The 20,357-nt window shown below is 51.7% G+C and overlaps 1 protein-coding gene across 2 annotated transcripts in view; it reads right to left on the reverse strand.

Annotated features, from left to right (window-relative positions):
- Positions 1–328: 328 nt before the first annotated feature.
- Positions 329–20,357, reverse strand: part of TRIM9 (tripartite motif containing 9) — a gene marked incomplete at both ends in the record, with an annotated part of 58,495 nt that continues 38,466 nt past the window's right edge. The window contains 10 exons of one of the 2 annotated variants that reach the window (XM_083864447.1): positions 329–391; positions 3,207–3,369; positions 4,146–4,449; positions 5,529–5,552; positions 6,567–6,608; positions 9,187–9,375; positions 13,486–13,624; positions 14,842–14,999; positions 17,177–17,330; positions 18,210–18,320. In XM_083864447.1, coding sequence (XP_083720573.1) covers positions 329–391; positions 3,207–3,369; positions 4,146–4,449; positions 5,529–5,552; positions 6,567–6,608; positions 9,187–9,375; positions 13,486–13,624; positions 14,842–14,999; positions 17,177–17,330; positions 18,210–18,320 — 1,347 coding nt within the window. The remainder of the gene's footprint in view (positions 392–3,206; positions 3,370–4,145; positions 4,450–5,528; positions 5,553–6,566; positions 6,609–9,186; positions 9,376–13,485; positions 13,625–14,841; positions 15,000–17,176; positions 17,331–18,209; positions 18,321–20,357) is intronic. The other variant, XM_083864448.1, reaches the window with a different exon arrangement.

The following is a 20,357-nucleotide window of genomic DNA, read 5'->3' on the forward strand; positions in this document are numbered from 1 at the left end:
CCCTCCCCCCAGAAAAAAACCCCAACTCAAATCAGGAAAATCAAACCTAAAAGCAGACACAGGAGAACAGCTCAGGCTACCTAGGTACTTCATCAGCCAAAGAGAGCTAAAGAGCGAAGCGCACACACACAGGACAGCGCGGAGGCCGGAGAGCCGAAAGCCAGGATCTTCCTTCCTGATTTGCTTCCCCATCTCTGGCCAGAGGCTGAGCAGGGACCTGGCGGCCCAGCAGGGACCTGGCAGCTGGGCAGGCTTGGCCTTGTCCTGCAGGAGGGAACGGGCTGGCTCCTCTCATCCCAAGAAGAGGCAGCCGGCTCCGGGAGCATCCTCAGGGCATGGCCGAGCGCGAAGCGTAGAACTCGGGCACGGGCAGCCCGGTGTGCAGCGTCACCTGCAAGGAGAGACACAGGCCTCAGCTGTGTCCCAGTGTGCCTGCTGGGACAGCTCGTGGCCTGGCAGCTGGCACGTTGTCCCCAGAGAGGGCAGGAGCAGCACAGGGGACAGGCAGGATGGGACTGGTGGTGCAGGTGTCCCCAGAACTGTGGCAGTGGTTCCATCTGGTTTGTTCCTCACTTTTCTGTGCTGCTGAAGTGAAATGGGACTGCTGGCACCATGACCCAGAAATCCCACAGCTGGATGCCAGTGAGGTGGGACATGGCAGGAATTAGATGTTAGTGCAGGTGAGATGGGCAGAAGGGGATGGGGGGAGGCCTGAAGGACAGTGAAAACATTGCAGGAGATCTTGAAGAAACCCCTGAGCTGAGTGGGGATGGGGACAGAGAGGGGACAGGGACAGTGGAGGGGATGTGGCTGATTGCTTGTGGGAGGAAGGAGCTTTGTGGTGGGGAAGCTGAGCAGTGTCAGGATGTTGGGACAGGGCCATGCTCACACAGGCACTGGTGAAATTCAGTTCCCTCCACAAATGCTTTCATCTGGGAGGAGAGCACAATTTCTCCTTTTATTGCAGCAGCAGCACTTCCCCCTTCAGATACTTCAGATACAGGTTTAAAGAAAACTGTCTAAAATACAGTGACTTCCCTCCTAATTAGAGTCGTTTTCAATTAGGAATATACTTCTGAAGAAACATAATAAATGGCTTGGCTTCATTAGCAGCCTTTTATCAGCATCCCAAGGGATTTCTGTGTTGTCAGGAGATTTAGGCTCTGCCTTGCCCAGGGAACTCACAAAGCCAAGGGGCTCCAGAAATGCCTTGTCCCTCCTGGCTGTGTAGAGGACTGAGAGAGGATTAAACTCAGCACTCAGCAGGACGTTTTTACTACACCAAATTAATACAGCACCTCTAAACCCAGCACAGACAATCAGGGCTTCATTAGTGTTTCCTAAATAAACATTTCCCAGCCCTTCTCCAAGCCAGGCAGACTCCCCTGCCAGTGAGACCCTTGGGGTGGGACACTTTGGCAAGGATGCTCTCGAAGTTTGGGATGGTCCCAACACATTTTTGTCTCAGTGCTGCTGGAAAATTGTCACTGCATTGGTGACAGCACAGTAAACCCTGGATCCTGATGGACACAGCAGAGCATGTCCTAATCCATGGATCCCTCATTTAGAGAGGCCACCTGGTGCCTCTGCTCTTCCACAGAGGTGATCACGAAATCCTAGAATGGTTTGGGTTGGAAGTGACCTCTCAAAGACCATCTCACCCCACCCCTGCCATGGGCAGGGACACCTTCCACCATCCCAGGCTGCTCCAAGCCCTGTCCAGCCTGGCCTTGGACACTTCCAGGGATCCAGGGGCAGCCACAGCTTCTCTGGGCACCCTGTGCCAGGGACTCCCCACCCTCACAGGGAAGAATTTCTTCCCAATATCCCATCTCTTCCTGCCCTCTGGCAGTGGGAAGCCATTCCCCCTTATCCTGTCACTCCAGGCTCTGTTCCAAAATCCCTCTCCAGGCTTTGATACCCCCTGTAGAAGACCCAAAATGCTCAACACCCCAAGATGATCCATTATGTGCAATGGATCACATCCTTGGATGTGCCTGGGCACTTGTGCAGGGTTGGAGGTGCAGGCAGTGGCAGGGGGGATGTGCCAAAGCCAAGGGTGTGGAGGATTCCCTGGGACAGAGGAGAGCACAGGGATGTGATCAGTGAGAAGAGAAATGAAAGATGGAAATACCAGACTGGCTCAGGGTGTCACTGCTTGGGGATGTTCAGGAGAGCTGAGAGCTTGGGAGAGAGGGAGAGAAGAGGGGTTTGAAATGTCCCAGAGGAAAACAGGCTGTGAGAGCTGCCCTTCTCCCTGGTGATGCTCCCATCCAGGACCTGGGAGAGCTGTAGGAGCTGGTGAGGCTCTTGTGAGGGAGCATCACAAAACACAGTTATCAAACGCCATCCCAAGGAGGGCTGGAGAACTCTGGTGCTTCATCAGCCCTGAAGGAGGAACCTGGAGTGAGGAGTGAACCTACAAGGGAGGCCTGTCCTGATTCTCCAGACTCACAGGTGCTTTAGGGTGCAAGTTGAGCTCCTTCCAAGCCACCCTTGTTGCACAAGAACCTCCTGCTCCTGCTACTGACAGTGACAGCAGCACGAGGGGTGTTGGAACTCTGGAGGCTGAAAATTTTAGGCTTTCTGTGCTCACAGGCATTGACCCTCAAGAGAACACCACATTTGACCTGAGGCTGTGGAAAAGGCTTCCAAAATTGAGTGATAACACTGGGATTGTGGGTGTGGAGTTTGAATGGAGGTGTGTGATATCACAGGGTGCAAAATTTAGGATTTAAGGGTTTAGTGTATGGTGATATATGTGGAGCAGGATGGAGGATTTAGGGTGTTGGCTAAGTTCTTCTTCTTTCACCTTCTTCTTCATGAGTTTGGGTGGTTTCTTGTAATTGGGTAGAAAAATCCACATTGTGGACCACGGGTGGTTGGTTATTGGGTTAAAAGTCAAAATAATTTGGGTGTCATCTCACAATTGGACAATTTGTGCTTAAAAGACCTTGGAAAGAGTTAGCAAAAGAGCCATTTTCTAATTTGTTAGCCAGAACTCACAACTTGTGAGACTGTACTCTAGATAAGAATTAATAAACTGAGTCTGAACACGAAAACTTCATCTCCCAAACATTTAATCCCAGCTCTAACAGAAGAAAAGAAGATAAAAAACACACAGAGGGGGAGTGTGACAGCAAGGCCACCCCTTCCCACTGCTGGGAATGGCACACCTGCTCCAGAGAGCCCGACCAAGGCCGTACCTGCACGTTCCTGTTGAGGCTGACGGCGGGGAAGAAAAGGCCCTCCAGGTTCTCAAAGGCCACGGGCCCTTGCTGGTCCTCGTTGATGGAGAAGGTCAGAGTCCTCCTGGTCAGATCCAGCAGCACTCCCACCGTGGCACCTTTTGTGATCCCACCCTCAGTTCTGTGGGGAAAAAAAGGTGAAAATTCCAAACCCAAGTGAAAACAATGTGAACAGGATGGCAAGAAGTGCAGGGAAATGGACCAAAGTTTGCCCAATTAATCCTCATTGGACAAAGGAAGACTTTCCTTTCAGGAAAGGGAATGAAATCTTGAAATCAGAGAACGAAGTCTAACAAATACTCTGGAAAGGAGATATGATTAAAAAAAAAATCAGTTGAAGAAAAGCAGAAATTTGGAAATGAAGCGACTACAACTAAATCATCTAAGATGAAATTAGGGTAATTGAAAAGGACCCAATCTTGCCAAAATTACTACAATTAAAATCCTGCAATCAGGGAAGAAAGGTAAAAAAAGAGACAGGAGAAGAATTTGAGGAAATTACTCAAATGGCAAGTAACAACTATCCTTTCTCAAAACATTCTTTCTCTAGGTGGTGTTTTGCTGGTTTTCTGTCTGGGAATTGAACCCTGGTCGCGGCGGTGACAGCACCGAATCTTAATTACTGCACTACCAGGGAAAGGCTGTTTTGAGAAAGGACAGTTGTTTGCCAAGATTGTTTTGAGAAAAAACTTTCTTGACAAGCTTTTCCTTGGGAAAAAGGTAGCAGGATAAAATCTCTCAGGTCCACAGGGCCTGATCCCCACTCTGGGAAGCGCACATCCTCCAATAGAAGCAACCAGGATCGATGTCACCCTCCCCGCGGACACCTGTAGGTGCCACTGTCAAAACCACAGGTTGTGGTGTCCAGGATGGAAACCCCTGCCCCATCCCACCTACCTGTTGGTGTGGGAGTTGTTGTGCATGAACCAGCTGCGGTTGTTGTCCACGTACATGGCCCAAGCCTTGTCATCCTTGCCCAGCATGGCGTCCTTGAGGACATCAATGCGGGCCACGCCGAAGGCCGGGTCGGGGTGGTTGTCGTAGCGGTCGATGGACAGCTCCCAGTAGTGCAGCCCTTTGGAAAAGCCCGTTTTCCCCAGCACCACCCTGTCATCGTAGCTGTTGCAGGTGACGGTCAGGTTGTCGTTGGAGAAGATGATGTCGGCGTGGGCGGAGGAGGGGTCGAAAGAGAACCAGGCGACTGGAACACACAAAGGACGCGGCGTCAGCGCGGTGGGGACGCGCCGGAGCCGCGCCGAGCCACACGGACAGGGCATGCTGCATGCAGGACACGGAGCTTCCACCACGGAGGGACAACTTCCACCATGGAGGGACAACCTCCACCACGGAAGGGCAACTTCCACCATGGAGGGACAACTTCCACCATGGAGGGACAACTTCCACCATGGAAGGATGCTCTGAGCTCTGAGGTTTTATGGTCAGGACTTGGAGGAGTTTCGCTCTTGCTGCTCCATGGCTCCCAATGTCTCATGAGCCTGCAGGATCCTCAAGGCTTCCTAAAATTTGGCCCTTGGAGAAGATGTGATCATCACCAGGTCTCCAAGCTCTAAGGGAGTTGTGGAATCATGGGGTTGTTTGGGTTGGAAGGGATCTTAAAGCCCATCTTGTTCCAACCCCTGCCATGGCAGGGACACCTTCCACTAGCCCAGGTTGCTCCAAGCCCTGTCCAGCCTGGCCTGGAATGTAACTTACTCTCAGGACCAAGTGTTACTTAGTTTGCAGAGTCAGGTCACTGTGGGAAGGGGACTGAGGATCAGCAGATAAACTCTGTGTGTGTATTTTTAAGGGCTGTTTTTGGGAACCAAAAGCACACACAAAGGTCTCCATTTACACAGATGCCACATCACACCAAGAAACCTCCCTGCCAAGCAACGAGCCACACCTAAGACAAGAACTCATGGCAAGGCTGGAAAACGCCCCAAAACCTCCACGATTCCGTAGGGCTGCTGGTTTAAATGCACAGGACTCTGTTACTGCAAATCTGACAGACACAGTGTCACCTCCTCGACAAGACAGAAGGACAAGGGATTCATTCACAAGCCACCAGCCCGGTGGTTTCCTCCAGCTGAAAAACGTGAAACCGACACATCCACAAAACACTCTGATGGCTTGAAAAAATAAATAAATACATAAATAAATAACAAAAAAACCACTCGGGTGAGACTGATTCAGTGGTTTTATTGGAAACGTTTCACGAGACAGCTCTCCCATGCACGCGGCCGCCCCGCGCTCCCCGCGCCGCGCACGGGGGTGCCGTACCTGCCACCATTTTTTTAATGTCAACTGTGGTCATTCCCAGGGAAAGGCATGCGGGAGAGAAAACAGCACGTCAGGTTTGGGGTAGGGAAAAGAAGGAGGAACCATTCCTGCTTGTCTGTGACTCCAGCCAGAGCGTGGATCTGTTGGCGTTTTGGAGTGAGAGGAGTGAAGATGGGCTGGGGCTGTGAGAAAGGTGCAGGGTGAGGAGGGAATCCCACAGGGCTCCTTCTCCCCAGGGAATGAGCAGGATTGGGCCTGCAGACAGTCTGAAGAGGACAAGCAAGCAGCAGCCACCTTGCTTTAATTAGCTGTAGAGGGGCTAATTGCATCCATGGCATTTGGCCCGCTTTCAAGTGCCTTAATGAGCTGGGATATGTACTGAGAATCATGGAATGGTTGGGGTTGGAAGGGACCTGAAAGCTCATCCTGTTCCACCCACTGCCGTGGGAAGGGACACCTTCCACAATCCCAGGTTGCTCCAAACTGGCCTGGAACACTTCCAGGGATCCAGGGGCAGCCACAGCTTCTCTTGGCACCCTGTGCCAGGGCCTCACCACCCTCACAGCCAGAACTCCTTCCTAATATCCAACCTAACCCTGCCCTCTTTTAGTGTGAAAGAGGAGGAGAACAGAACAATCAGTTCTTAATTACAGAGTCACCTCCAGAACACTGATCTCAGGCTTCTCTTTAAAAGCACATGGGGTAAAACCAAAATGTCTTTGCATCATCCAGCAATCATAACTTCTCCAAATTTGCCTCCTGCCCAGGGCAGTGGTGGAGTTCCCATTCTTGGAGGGATTTAAAAGCCATTTGGATGTGACACTTGGGGACATGGGTCAGTGGTGGCCTTGGCAATGCTGGGGAATAGCTGGACTCAATCTTAGAGTCAACAATTCCATGATTCTGTCACATCCCAGAGGGCTCTGCAAGCAGGGTACGTGCAACAAACGCTGCTCAGTCGCCAAAGAAAAGATCAAAAAGCAAAAAGAATGAAGCAACACGCAGTAGGTGCCAGTTAATTGTAATTAAGATACTTGCCTAATTGGGAGTAAGGCGATCCTTGTGTGTCAAAACTGCATCCTATAAAGAGATACTACATTTCACACATCACAGCTAAGGAACAACAACCTCCTGACAAACACTCGTGAGCTTTTCATTGTTAATTAAGCATCCAGCAGCCACGGGAGGCCTGATTCATTAAAAGCCAGAGGGCACGGAGAGGGGTGACAAACACAGCCAGGGAGTTTTGAGTGTGGACTGTATAAAGTCTGACTCCTCAGGATGCCAAATTATTCTGCTTTTCTCCAGAAAAGAGGCAGGAAATTTTAGCTTTGGTGGTGGAGTATCTTGGCTACTTAGTAAAGATTCTCTAAACTGACTGAAAATCCACTCCTTGAAGGACAGGGATTAAGGAAAAGGCAGCTCCTGATGGCTGTGAGGTCTGGGTGGGAGTGGAGCTGGAAAGGAGATCTTTGGGAGCTGACACCTGCCTCAGACCCCTGCTAGCCCCAAAGGGCTGTAGCTTCATCAGCTGCATGGGCAGGATGTGTTGGGGTGCCTTTCATGCTCCTGTGCCTGATTGCTGGCTGCCAGCTCCTCATGGGAGCCAGGGACGGATCCAGGAGCTTGTCCTGACCTAGGAGCTTGTTTTGATCCAGGAGCTTGTCCTAATCCAGGAGCTTGTCCTGACCTAGGGGTTTGTCCGGATCCAGGAGCTTGTCCTGATCCAGGAGTTTTTCCTTACCTAGAAGCTTATCTTGATCCAGAGGCTTGCCCTGACCTAGGGGCTTGTTCTAATCAGGAGCTTGTCTTTATTCAGATTTTCCTGACCTAGGGGCTTGTCCTCACCAGGAGGAGACACCAACACAAAGCCCAGTGCTGGCACTGCGTGGCACAGCACTCATGCAGGGTGCTGGATTTCAGGGCCACCCCTGTCCAGCTCTGAGCCTGGTTTTCCCCCTCTTGCCCTGGCTGTTGGTGGGAAAGCCCCTGGCTGTGGTTGTGCTCCGTGCTGTGCCAAGAGGCTCCTCCTGAGGCTGCTTTAATGAATCCTGCCCCGTGTCCCGACTCCAACACCGCTTTTCCAGGTCTCTGCTGTGCATGGCTGTGCTCCAAGCTCTCGTGAGGGACACACAGACCCTGTTTTGGTGTTCAGGAGCCCGTTTTTCCCTGTCCCCCCCCACCCCAGAGCGGGGCTGCAGAAGGTCCAGGGTGCACACACGGGAATCGCTCACGGCCAGCACGGAAAGGTCCCGGAACGCCGGACACAAAGGAAGGAACGTCCGTAACAAAACAGCGTTGGAAGCCATCAGCTCACAGCAGCACGATGAGAAATCAAACATAAAAAGCACAAATAAAATAAAAGTTTGCAGGGTGCCCCCCACCCCGGTTATTCTGGCAAGGGTCATGCTGCAAGCATTCCTCATTCCGTGTTATGGGATGGAAGTCAAACAATCGGGGGCCCCCATTCTTCCAGGGCTTACACCGGAGAAAGCCGGGAATTAACGCCTTTGGAGCGGTGCAAATCCAGAGCGGTGGAAGAATCAGGGCCCAGGATATCTTTAGCAACAGAAGATGTGCAAAGACTGGTTAGAAAACAGCTCTGAGAGATCCCTGTGCCTGTGGCTCCTGGCTGGCTGCCCAAATCCATCCCTGACTCTGCCTGAGCTGCCTACATCCCACCACAGCCCGCGATTCCGGGCGCACGGATCCGAACGGAGTGTGGGGCTCAAGCCAGGTGAGTGAGGCATCACAGGAGTGGTGTCCTCTGCTCTGCAGGAAACACAGCTTTGGGATGATCACTCCTGGGTTTGGAAAAGCTGAGCCCAGTGCTCAAAGCTGAGCAGAACAGAGCCCGTGTCTCCAGGCCCTAAGTCGGGCTGTGAGATGGAATCAGAATCCCAAACTGGTTTGGGTTGGAGGGGACACAAATCACCTCAGGGACACTTTCCACTATCCTTGGCTGCTCCAAGCCCTGTCCAACTTGCCCTGGGACACTTCCAGGGATAGGGAGTCCACAGTCTCTCTGGGCAACAAGCCAGACCTTGCCTGCATCCAGAAACAAAAAAAACCTAGATTTGGCTTCTAGATTTAAAACTAGATTGGTCTAGACTTAATCAACCAAACTAATTTCACAGACCAAATCTCCCAGCAGAGGCTGCATTTCCTAGTTGTATTAGGAAAGGAAAGCATGGGGATATCCCCACAGGTTTCACCCAGGGAATGTCTTTTCTGATTATCCCTTGACATGAGCTCAACACAAACTAGAATTAAGGAATCTCCTAGAGGAAAGTGTCCCCACTCATACCAGGAGGTTGGAAGTGGATGAGACTTAAGGTCCCTTCTAACCCAAACCATTCAGGGATTCGTGATCACCAAAGGGTTCAGCCTTGCCAAGAGCAGCACCCAGGTAAGGAATTACTGTGCTGCTCCATCCATCACCCCATGCCCCAAACTGGCAGAGCTCAAACACCCCAGGAGAACCACACCACACTAACCCCCCTGGGCCAACTGACAAACAGAAAGAATTCCCGCTGCCATCCGCATGTCATGGGGAAAAAAAAAAAAAAAACAAACACAACGGAACAGAACGAACAGAGAGTTTGGAGATGCCCAGAAGCACAGACCAAGAGGCAAACGCCAGAGGTGCTCAGCTCACCGGCTGAATTCAGGGACTGTAAGGAAGAATGCAAGCTCAGCTGGTGGGGCGAAGATCTTAGCTCAAAGTAGGATCTCCCCGAGAAGCTGGGTTGTAGATTAAGGGTGGAGGAGAAAGGACTCATTCTACGAAGCTGCGATCTTTCCAAAGGCACTGGAAAAGGGAGGGTCTGTTCTTCTGCCTGCGTGTCTAAACGTAAGATCAATGCAAACTACAGATCAGAAATGGGGTCTGTGCCCGGCGGTGCCGCTCCCCAGCCGGATCTCGGAGCGGAGCACAGACCCTGCTCCCCTGGCAGGGCAGGAATGTCTGGGGCTGGGCAGCCCAGAGAGACCCTTCAGGGCAGCCTGACAGCAAGGAAAACATGTTCATCTTCCCAAGTGTGTCAGAGTGACAAATTCAACTGGTTTGTCTGTAAAGGGGGGAGGGATCCTGCATCTCTTCACCTGAAAAAATTCACAGGTTACCATGCACGCGTCCCATCGTGCTTTATCACATCCCAAACCTTTTTGTGCATAATAACCAGGGGTGGAAAACCCAGCTGGTGACATTTTGCAGGGCTGTGCTAAGCTCTATCACCCTAAGAACCACCAAGCACCCACCTTACTCAAGGGTTGTTCAGGAGGTTGTGTTCTTGGTATCCCTTTGTACCTGTCAAAACACATCTGAGCCTTACAGCAAGAATTTAACTTGTAGGATTCACAGAAAAAATTGTCAGATCAGAGGGAACCTCTTGGGTCATTGGTTTCTGTTCCCTGCTACCACAGCCACCTCCTGCAATTTCTTCCCTAACCTTTTCCAGGATTATTTTTCCCATGAAAACATAGAATCCACCATCCACACACTCACACCGTATTTCCCAACCTTCCCAGCTCTGCTGTGAGTATGGATTGAGCTGGGAATTGTGTTAAAGCAGATAAAAAGGGAACATTTCTTTGCATGGTGGGTTGTAACTTCTGCAACTCGCTGCTGCTGTGGAAGCAAAGGGCGTCAGTGGGGTCAGAGGAGATAAATTATTGCACAACAGTCAATAAACAGAGCTCAAAGTTAGGGAGGAACAGCTTCCAACTCTACCAAGAGTGAGAGGAACTACTACCACGAGTAGCTGTGCTCATGACTCTCCCTAATTAGCCCCTCATGTCCCTGTAGCTCCTTGCAGGCTGTTCCCCCTTGGGTCCTTCACCCTTTCCAAAAGCTGCTGGTTAAAAAGCCCTGGTTGCTGCTCAGGGTCACTCCATGGACGGGCAGGAATTTAAAGGTGGGCTCCAGATGAGGAGCTGGGTTTGAAAGAAAAGGTTCTGGTGCTTGGCTTTGGCTGAGGAAGGGAGGTGGAAGCTCTGTGCCTGGGGAGAAGCCTGGGAGGCACTGCTGAGCTCCATTTCTCCATCTCCACCTGGAGTTAGGAGGTGGTTCTTCATCCTGACATCCAGCTTGCTGGACAGAACAGGGAAAGAGTTCAGCAGGAGACTGAACAGAGGCTGGGAAATCTGCTGGATGAGGGAAAACCAGGAGAGCAGGGGCTGCCCAGTTCAGGGAGGAGGAGGCTGGGAGAGACCCCAGGTCTCCCAGGGGTCAGGACAGCCAAGCAGGGGTTGCCACCAGCCAAGATTTGGGACATGTCTGTGCCCTGGGTCACCTTGGAAACTTTCTTCCAGACTCACTTCCCACTCACAGCTGAGCTTCATTCAGGTGCTGGAGAAACAGAGGTTCAGGCAGAGCCTTGGAGCCTTTGGCTAAGCTGTGACAGAGCAAGAGACACTCCCAGGGATTGTGTGGAACAGCCCAAAACGAGCTCACCAGGGGACACAGTTCAAGGGAAGGATGTCACCTTCAACCCTTGCTGCCCCTTGGCTGTGCTGGTGACAGGGATCTTCACCCCTGGGAAGGGCCCTGGAGCACAGACCTTCTCCCAGCCAGGAACCACCTTGTCCTGCTGGTGGCACCAAGAACCAGCTTTGGAGAGTGACCTGCCACAGTTTCCTTTGGGATGAGCAGAAGGTGCCTCTCACCACGAGCTGTTCCTGCTGTAGATTCCTCTGTGTGCTGCCTTCCCATGGGATTTTCCACCAGTGCTGCCTGGTTCCCTGTGCCTGTTTGGCTGGGCAGGATCACAGAGCCCCAGGCACATCCCCTTCTTCTCATCCTTATTCTCTTCAGATGCTGAAGCCCCACAAGACCTTTTTCTCTCCACTACCCTCTGCTCACAGAAAGCTGAAGAAAGGCTTCAGTTCCCTTCCACAGGCTGCAGATGAAGATCTCACGGGCCAGAACTACAAACCAGCTCTCAAATACCAGAATTCCTCACAACCACTTAGAGCAGGACAGCCACGTTCAGAGAGCTGTTCTTTTCACATCCAGCCTGGTCTCTTTCTTTCGTCCTCTCTTCCCACACAACCACTTTTCAGGAAGCTGCAGAGCTTGGCTGAAGGGAAAAAGCTAAGCCTACTTCAGACAAAATAGCTCTTAAAAAGGCCTGATGCTGCTGTAAAAGGCAGGAATAAAAGCCTAACCAAGGGCTGTGATGTGCTAGGCAGCTCCATTCAACAAGTCACTCGGATATCCGGAAGCTGCACACACAGATGTGATTTATTCCTCTTTGAATCCAAAAGAGCTCAGGCAGCCTCTAAGAGCACAAAATGCTCCAGGCCCGTTTGACTTTTTCTCCTTCTTTCTTTAGTGTTGGAATAACAAATGCAAAAGCTCATTCAAGTGAAAAGGCTGAATGAATGCAGCCCACGGAGTGTGGAACTTCTCCTTGGTGGCACAGACCAAGCACCAGCCCCAAGCTGGGACCACAAGCAGCTCTTTTCTCCCAGATTCCTTCATATTTTGGAGGTGGGCTTGAGCTTGGCTCAAGGTGAGAACACCTCTGAGAGGAAATCAAAGCTGGGAAAATCATAGTGGGGACCCTGCGAACTCCTGGCTGGGACAACTTAAAGCCCAACTGGTTTTGATGAGGAAATTGTGTCTCAAATGTGTTGTGTGAGGCACAAATGAGATGAGAAGTCAAAGCTCTGCTGTCTCCTGCTAAGGCTGGAGTGGGAGATGTTGACCTGCAGGCTTTGGGAGCAGTCCTGGCCAACCTGGCACGGGGCTGGATCCAGCTTGTCCCACCCCTGGATCTCCAGAGAAACTTCTGCAGCTTCTTTGCTGCTGGTGCTCAGTTTGCAAAGAGGCACTGATGTGTCTCTGACAGATGTGCCAAAGGCCTCTGTTGCTGTGCTGTGACCTCCCTGTCCCTCCTGTGAGAAGTTTGTCACAGTTTTGCTGTCTGCTCTACTTCTGAATGAATCCCATTCCTTGCTGACCTGCCCAGGCTTCCAAAGCTGCCCTTTCCAAACTGGAATGCTGATCTCCTGCGGACAGCAAGAGAAACACTCTGCACAGCCTTGCTCTGCTTTTGTCTTTTATTTTTTTTCAGCAAAAATCCCATTTTTTTTCTCCTTGATCCAAGCCCTCAGGGCTGCTGTGTGGCAGGAAAGCTCTCACCTTCCTTCCACCCCACCAGCAGCCCCACGAGCTGTGTGTGTGTTCCCTTCTGATCCGAGCTGCCAGCCAGCTGGATGCTGCCCTGAAAAAACCCTCACACGGCTTGGAAAAGAGAGATTCTCATCTGGGAGCAAGGAAAAGGGATTCCAGCAAGCGTGGAAAGCTCCCCAAGAAGGGTTTTGTGCCTGTGGGGGCTGATCCCTTCCTCCACAGCTGCAGCTCCCAGCTCCCACTCTCAGAGCCAGCCCTGCCACTCTCCACCTGCATGTCAGGAATAAACCAATTTTCCACAAAGGATTAAGAGCCTGGTGTGACAAATGTGCTTAAGGCCAGGCAGGGAGATCCCCCTGCAGCCTGCAAGGGAGTGTTTAATATTCTGAGTGCCTGTGAGTGTGGGGGCAATGCAGACAATGCTGTGGGGCTCCTGCACATCCCTGGCTCTGGAGGGACACCCACACTGCTCCCTGGTCTCTCTGCTCCCTGCCCTGCCCTGCCAGGGCTCAGCCCTGTGGTTCTGGCATTGTGCAGTCCCTAAGGAGCAATGCTGGCAGGTTTTTTTTGCTTTAAACAGGACCAGTGAAAACATCCGAGCTTCCCTTTTTATGTCGCATCACCCCAAATTTCAACACCTCAACCCAAAGAACATCCTCTGCAAAGGAAAAGGGGGAGAGAAAGGGAAATCCTGGCACTGCTGGAGGCTCCTGACACATCTTTCCCCCTCTGGTCAGTGCTGGTGTTCCTGCAGGGGTTGCTCAGGGTGTCCTGAGCTGTGTCTGAGCACTCTGGGCTGGAGCTGCTGCAATTCCTTACCCTCAGAAGTCTGGAGGACCAGGGTCTTGCTGTAAGGACTGACTCCTGACTTGTTGAAGGCCTTGACCCGGGCGCTGTAGGTGCTGTTGAAGTGCAGCCCATCCACTGTGCACATGGTCTCCTTGCCCACATACACCTCCTGCAAGGCAACACCTCCTGTCAGAGCCACCCCCAGAGCTGGAAAAACCCAGTGCCAGGGCTGGGAAACAGCCCCAGGGGCTTGGAATGCACAGGATCCCACCCTGCTCTGCTCCCTGGGGCAGTGCTGGATAGGGCTGAGGCTGAGCAAAAAGGGATTTGGTTTTTGGGGTGCAGGAGGTGAGGGAGGTTCTGCCCCTCTGCTCTGCTCAGCTGAGATCCCACCTGGAGTTCTGCCCCCAGCTCTGGGGCTCCAGCATCAGGAGGATGTGGAGCTGCTGGAGCGAGTTCAGAGAGGCCATGGAGATACTCCAAGGGCTGGGAGAGCTGGGGGTGCTCACCTGGAGAAGAAAAGGCTCCAGGGAGAGCTCAGAGCCCCTGGCAGGGCCTAAAGGGGCTCCAGGAGAGCTGGAGAGGGACTGGGGACAAGGGATGGAGGGACAGGACACAGGGAATGGCTTCCCACTGCCAGAGGGCAGGGATGGATGGGAGATTGGGAAGGAATATTATCAGCAGCAAGCACTGACCTTTTTCTCCCCACACTCAGCCTCCTGCTCCCTTCTCTCCAGGTCCCACCCACATCACCTCTCCTTTCCCTCAGCTCTGCTCTGGCTCCTGCCTGCCTGAGTTCCTTGTGCATAAATTCAGAGTGCAGTGGGCTCTCAGTGGATGGGAACACGCCAGGATAATTATCGGCGTGTCGGATCAGAGAAAAATCATATTTTAATTGTGTAATTACAGCAATTTAAAAGCCCTCAGGCCTTAAACACCTCTGCTTGCTGGCAGCTGGCAAACCATGAGGCTTTCATGGCAATTAGTATACCTTGCATGAAATATTCAGCAACCCAAAAATATGGAGCTTCATGGAATCATGGAATGGTTTGGGTTGGAAGGGACCCTAAAGATCATCTTACTCCAACCCTCTGCCATGGGCAAAAGGGGGAGGGACATTTTTCACTATCCTAGGTTGCTCCAAGCCCTGTCCAACCTGGCCTTGGACACTTCCAGGGGCAGCCACAGCTTCTCTGGGTAACAAGAGCTTCAAACTTCTTCTTTCAGTTTCCAAGCCAACTTGGCCACTGGAAAGGGAATTTGTATCCTAAAACCCCACAGCTTACCTGCACCATCCATTTCCCTGAGCATCCCAGCAGGGAAAATTTACAAAAACAAGTCTGAGTACAAATCCTGTGGTCACCTGGAATCACTGGAGGCACCTACCCTGAACTGGCCGCCGTTGCCATCATCCAGCTCCAGGATGTATCCTTCCACCTGCACCGTGGACAGAGGGGGCTGCTTCCAGGACAGGGTGGCACTGTTGTTGTGGGTGCAGCACTCCTCCAGCTGCAGGATGGGCGGGGCCGGCACTGGGGAGGAGACTAATCACCAATTAGTGCAATTAGTGCCACCCTGGGGGACGCAGGGGGCATTTATTGCCTTGGTGGGAAGGCAGCTCAAGGGGCAGGGGAGGAAGAAGCAGAAAGGATTGTTCTCCCACCAAGTTCTGACCCACCCACCAGCCTGGTCAAGCTTTTCTGCTTTATTCCCATTTTTTAAAATTAATTTTGGAGAATTATGTTGCTCACTGCTCTTTACTGAGGCCTCGGGTGTTGCCCTCCCTTCCCTGGTGCTGTGACACAGATTTGGGATCCAAACCAAACCTCCTGCAAGTCTACAAAACCAACAGCTGATTTCCACAGCGAGGCTGAGCTGGGAGGAGGAGGAGAAGGGATTTCATAAGAGGAGGGTGGGCGGCTGAACCAGCAGCAGATTTGCTCTTATTAATTAAAAATAACCCTCTGGGCTATTATTGCAGAAGGCAGGGCAGGAAGAGAGGAATGTGAACCAGCCATCCAGCCCTCCCTGGGTCTGCTACCCAAAAATATTCCTGACATTTCAAATTAACAGCCCGGCTAAGGGAGAGCAAGCACAGGCAGCTCCTCTCTGCTGCCAGCACCAGTGGGGCCATCAGCTGAGTTTGCTCCTTGTGGGGACAGAGTGTCTTGGGCTGCAATGCAAGATGTCACCACAAGTGTGTATTCTGTTATCATCTGTTGAAACTGGTGTTTTTCTTCATCTCTTCTATGACCCATTCCTTTTAACTCCAGGGGGATTTTCTGTCAAAGGGCAGCTGTTAAACCAGCTGGGGCCGTGTTCTTTATCCCCTCCAGGCCCATCCTCCCCCCAGGGGATCTCTGCTGTCCATGGCCCATCCAGGCTCACTGCAGGGCTGAGACAATTCCATCAGCCCATGGGGAGATGCTCCACCCAGGGGGAGGAGCCCAGCATTCCCACCTGGATCAAACCTGGCATTGGGAACAGCAGCACAGCCTGTTTGCACTGGATTCCCAGAGGGAGAGCAGACCCAGCTCAGCACCACTGGGCCCTTCTACAGGATCATCTCTGCTCCAGCAGAACCACATCTGGCCCTGCAGGAGGGCTGGGCTGGGCTGGCACCAACACCCTGAGCAACAACAGGGGGGCCAGGTCCTATTCTGACTCTGTCAGTGCTTGCTTTATTTTATTTGCTTTGTTTTGTACTATACATTTGTATTTTTAATATTTCTAGTAAAGAATTGTTATTCCTATTCCCATATCTTTGCCTGAAAGCCCCTTAATTTCAAAATTATAATATTTTGGAGGGAGGGGGTTTACATTCTCCATTCCAAGGGAGGCTCTGGCTTTTCCCTGGCAGACACCTGTCTCTCCAAACCAAGACACAGAGGAAGAATGTGGCCAACATCCTTCCTGTCCCTGGCCACTCAGACACCCTGGTGTGTGCAGACAGCTCCTGGGCCAGGAATTCCAGGGAGTTCCAGGAATTCTGTGATGGGAATGAAGAGCAGTGCCAGACCTGGGGCTGGTGGCTCTTCCTCCAGGCAGCTGAAGGTACAGCCCATGTTCAGTGTCCTCCTGAGCCTCCCTGGGTCACAGCCCCTTTGCACCTCTGTCAGATTCCCTGGGCTTCCCAAATCCCAGATTTCTCAACCCTTGGAGGGACAGGAGAAGGAGCACAAAGGGAATGAGGAGCAAATTAAAGCCAAAATGATGATCTAAACCAACACTGAGGTGGGGAGAGGGAGGGCAGAGCCCAAGCTAAGTGACCTGGCTCTCTGTTTGGAGGGACATCTGGTCTGTGACAGATGCTGCTCAGCACTGAGTGAGCGTGGGAGTGTGAGGAGAGGTTTGGGAAAAGCCTTGTGCTGCTCTCAGAAAAGAGGTCTCAACCTCTTTTCAATGCACTAATAACTTTGTCAGGGCACTTTTTAATGCACTAATAACTTTTTAATGCAGTGGGAGTGCTTTTCCAGGCAAAGGCAAGCTCCTGGCACCCTGCTCTGGCACACAGATGCCCAGGTATCCAAGAGAGGGAGGGAGATGGTCATCCTAGGGATGCAAAACACACAGAAATGGGCACAACTCTTGGTCTGGGATGCCCAGTCTCACTGGGAGATGAGAAACTCTCCTTTTATGCCCTTTCTTTGGGGATGAGCTGCACAAAAACTCCCAGCAGGAGCAGAGCTGAGCTCTGCAAAGGCACTGGAAAGATCCTTACCTTTCATCTGGACAAAGTCGAGCTGGTGGATGGACTGCAGCAGGGGGGCATTGTCCAGGTTCAGGTCGAAGTCCGTGGTCATGCGGGGGGTGAGTGTCCCCTTGCCCCACTGATCCTCGGTGAGGTGCACCCTCCTGATGAGAGCATCTGAGATCTGCAGGGGTAGAGCAGCCTCAGCTGCTGTGGGGAGTGTCCCAAGCCTCGTCCCCACCCTGCTCTCCCCCTCACTCTGGTGCCTGAAGGTGTAACTTTCATGTTTTTTAGATTCTGTGCTGCCCAGGGGTGCAGCTCTGAGCTCACAGTCAGTGTCACTCAGCTCTGCACACAGCAGGGACACAAAACAAATCCTTTTCCTGCTGCACACCAAGGACAACTTTCCCAAAGGCCCAAAAGCACAAAAAAGGGTGGGCTGAAGGGAGGAACAAGAAGAATGAAACCTCACAACCTGCATCTGGAATTGGACAATTAAACCCCAATATGCAAAAGGACCAAAACTTATAAAACTGTAAGACCTCATGACCAGTGACCATTTTGTGACCATTTTGTGTCCATTTTGGATCCACCTTGGGTATAACCCTGGCCAGGCTCTTGTCCTACCCAAGGTGTACCCTAAAGGCCTTTCAGTAAATATCTACTTTATTCTCTAGCTCTGTCCAGTCTCTGTTCCAGTTCAGCCTTCCCAAAGCATCACTGCAGCCTCCCAGGCCGGCTGCTGAAGGCTGGGATGTCACACATCACTCCTCACTGCAGGCTTGGCTGGAACAGGGAACCCTGGAGTGCTGGGTGCTATTTAATGAGAGGGTTTAGTGCCAAAGGGAGCCCAGGAATAAGTGGTGGGATTCATCTCCCAAGGGCTGTTCTGTTGGTCTTTCAGTGGAGAGCCACGAGCTCGTTGTGATCCCTGCTCCAGAGATGCTCCAGAAACATCCCTGCCCTGACCCTGTTCCTGCCCTTATTAGAGGCAGATCCTTGATTTTCTGGGGCCATCCTCCCTGGAGGAGCCCCCAGCTCTGCTGCATTGCCCTGGGCTCACCTGCAGGAAGCCGCTGGGGTCGTTCTCCTTGATGACCTCCAGGCAATATTCCATCAGCCCCGTGGTCTGGCGCAGCTTCACCGTGCAGTGCGAGATCTGGTCCCTCACCACCTGCAGGGGACAAGGACAGCAGGGTCACAGGGACTCCAGGGGACAGGGGGAGGCAGGACTGGCCAAGATTCACACACACTGAACCTCCAGATCTTTCGAAACCTGGTGAACAACAACGCAGAACTCCAGAAAGTTTTGAAGGTTCTTTCCAATCCAAATTAATCTTGTTCCACTCCCTGTTGGAACTTTGGGCACTGAGAATTTTGGGTTTTCTGTGCTCACAGGCACTGACCTTCAACAAAACATTACATTTGACCTGAGGCTGTGAAACAGGCTTCCAAAATTGAGTGACAGCACTGGGATTGTGAGTGTGGAGTTTGAATAGAAGTGTGTCATAGCACAGGGTGGAAAACTTAGAATTTAAGCCTTTAGACTATAATAATATATATAAAGCAAGATGGAGGATTTAGGGTACAGGCTGAGTTCTTCTTTCACCATCTTCTTCATGGGTCTGGGTGGTATTTTGTAACTGGGTAAAAAGGCCTGCATTGCAGGCCACGGGTGTTTGGGTATTGGGTTAAAAGTAAAAATCATTTAGGTGTCATTTCATAATTGGACAATTTGTGCTTAAAAGGCTTTGGAAAAAAATAGAGACAGAGCCATTTTTCACCTTGTTAGCCAGAACTCGCAACTTGTGAGACTGTAACATAGATAAGAATTAATAAACATCTGAGTCTGAACATGAACTGTGTCTCCTGAACATTAATCCTGGTTCTAACAGAAGAAAAGGAGATAAAACCTCCCTACTCAGGCACCTCCTACTCCCCACCTTCCACTATCTCAGGTTGCTCCCTGCCCCATCCAACCTGGCCTTGGACACTTCCAGGGATGGGGAGTTCACAGTCTCTCTGGGCAACCTGTTTGTTTAGCCCCAAATCATTAACACACATAATTATCCAAAGCAGGAGGGCAGCTCCATTAAAGGCCCTGCCTTTAATTAAACCAGCTTCCAAATGGCAGCTTGTGAGCTCCCTGCAAAGCAAAACCAACTTCCAGAGATCCACAGCTGCCCTATCCACCCTTGGAGTGCAGCCAGGTTATGGGGCAGCCCTGGATGAGGAGTGACCCTGGCAGCTGCTCTTTCCAAGAGGAATGAACACATCACCTCTCCCTGCCTCATCCCTGAGGATCTGTTTGAAATGCTCATCAGCTGAATTGACCACGCTGCAGAATTCTCTTGTTTTCTCCACTGAGCTCTGAGGGAGGGAAGTTCCAGGGAGAGGAGAGAAATAAATAAATCCAAGCTCTGCCTGGGGCTGCCCAGGCTCCACATTAAGGCACCTCTTGCACTCCCAGCTCCTTCCCCAAGGGATCACATTGCAGCATCCCTGCAGAGCAGCACCAGTGTGTGGTTTACTGGTGCCTGAGGGCTCTGCTGACCTTCCCTGGAGCACAGCAAGGAGGAGAGTTCAGGCTGGATGCCACAAGGATTTATCTGAAGGTCCTTCACAGTGAATCCTGCAGGTCTGGGATTTCTGCTGGGAGACACTGGCAGAGCAGCTTGGGAAGAGAGATTTTATTCTTAGACTAACGTGCTCAAACACTCATGGAAGATTTTGTATTTTCTACTTCTGGAAGAGCTTTAAAAAGCTGTGCAAAGCTCTCCACTAGCACTGAACAAAGCAGTGCAGCTCCTTGGAGTGTTACAGCAAGGATGAGCTGTGAGGATGAGCTGCAGCAGGACGGGAAAAGCTGCAATAAACAGGGATGAACATCCCTGGGAGCTCAGTGCCTGCTGCTCCACAGGCTCAGCAGTGCTGGGATGTTCACTCTGAGCTGGAGAACATCTCCTCCTTGCCAGCATCCCTCCAGCATTCCTGTCTGAGGGATGGGCAGAGGAAAGGAAGCACATCAGGCTCCTGCAGTGAAGGAACCTGGGCTTGCAGGGGGGGGTGACTCCTGCAGGGCAATCAATGCCATCATGTGTTGGTTAATTAAAATTTAATCACCTCTACTTAATCACCGAGCAGGAAGAAAAGAATTAGCAGTCTTGCAGCTTAGGAGCACAGATTCATTCAGGTTGGGAAAAGCTCTCTA

The sequence above is a fragment of the Zosterops lateralis genome (genome assembly GCF_965231275.1).
Source record: "Zosterops lateralis genome assembly, chromosome: 6".
In the NCBI taxonomy this organism is placed as follows: domain Eukaryota; kingdom Metazoa; phylum Chordata; class Aves; order Passeriformes; family Zosteropidae; genus Zosterops; species Zosterops lateralis.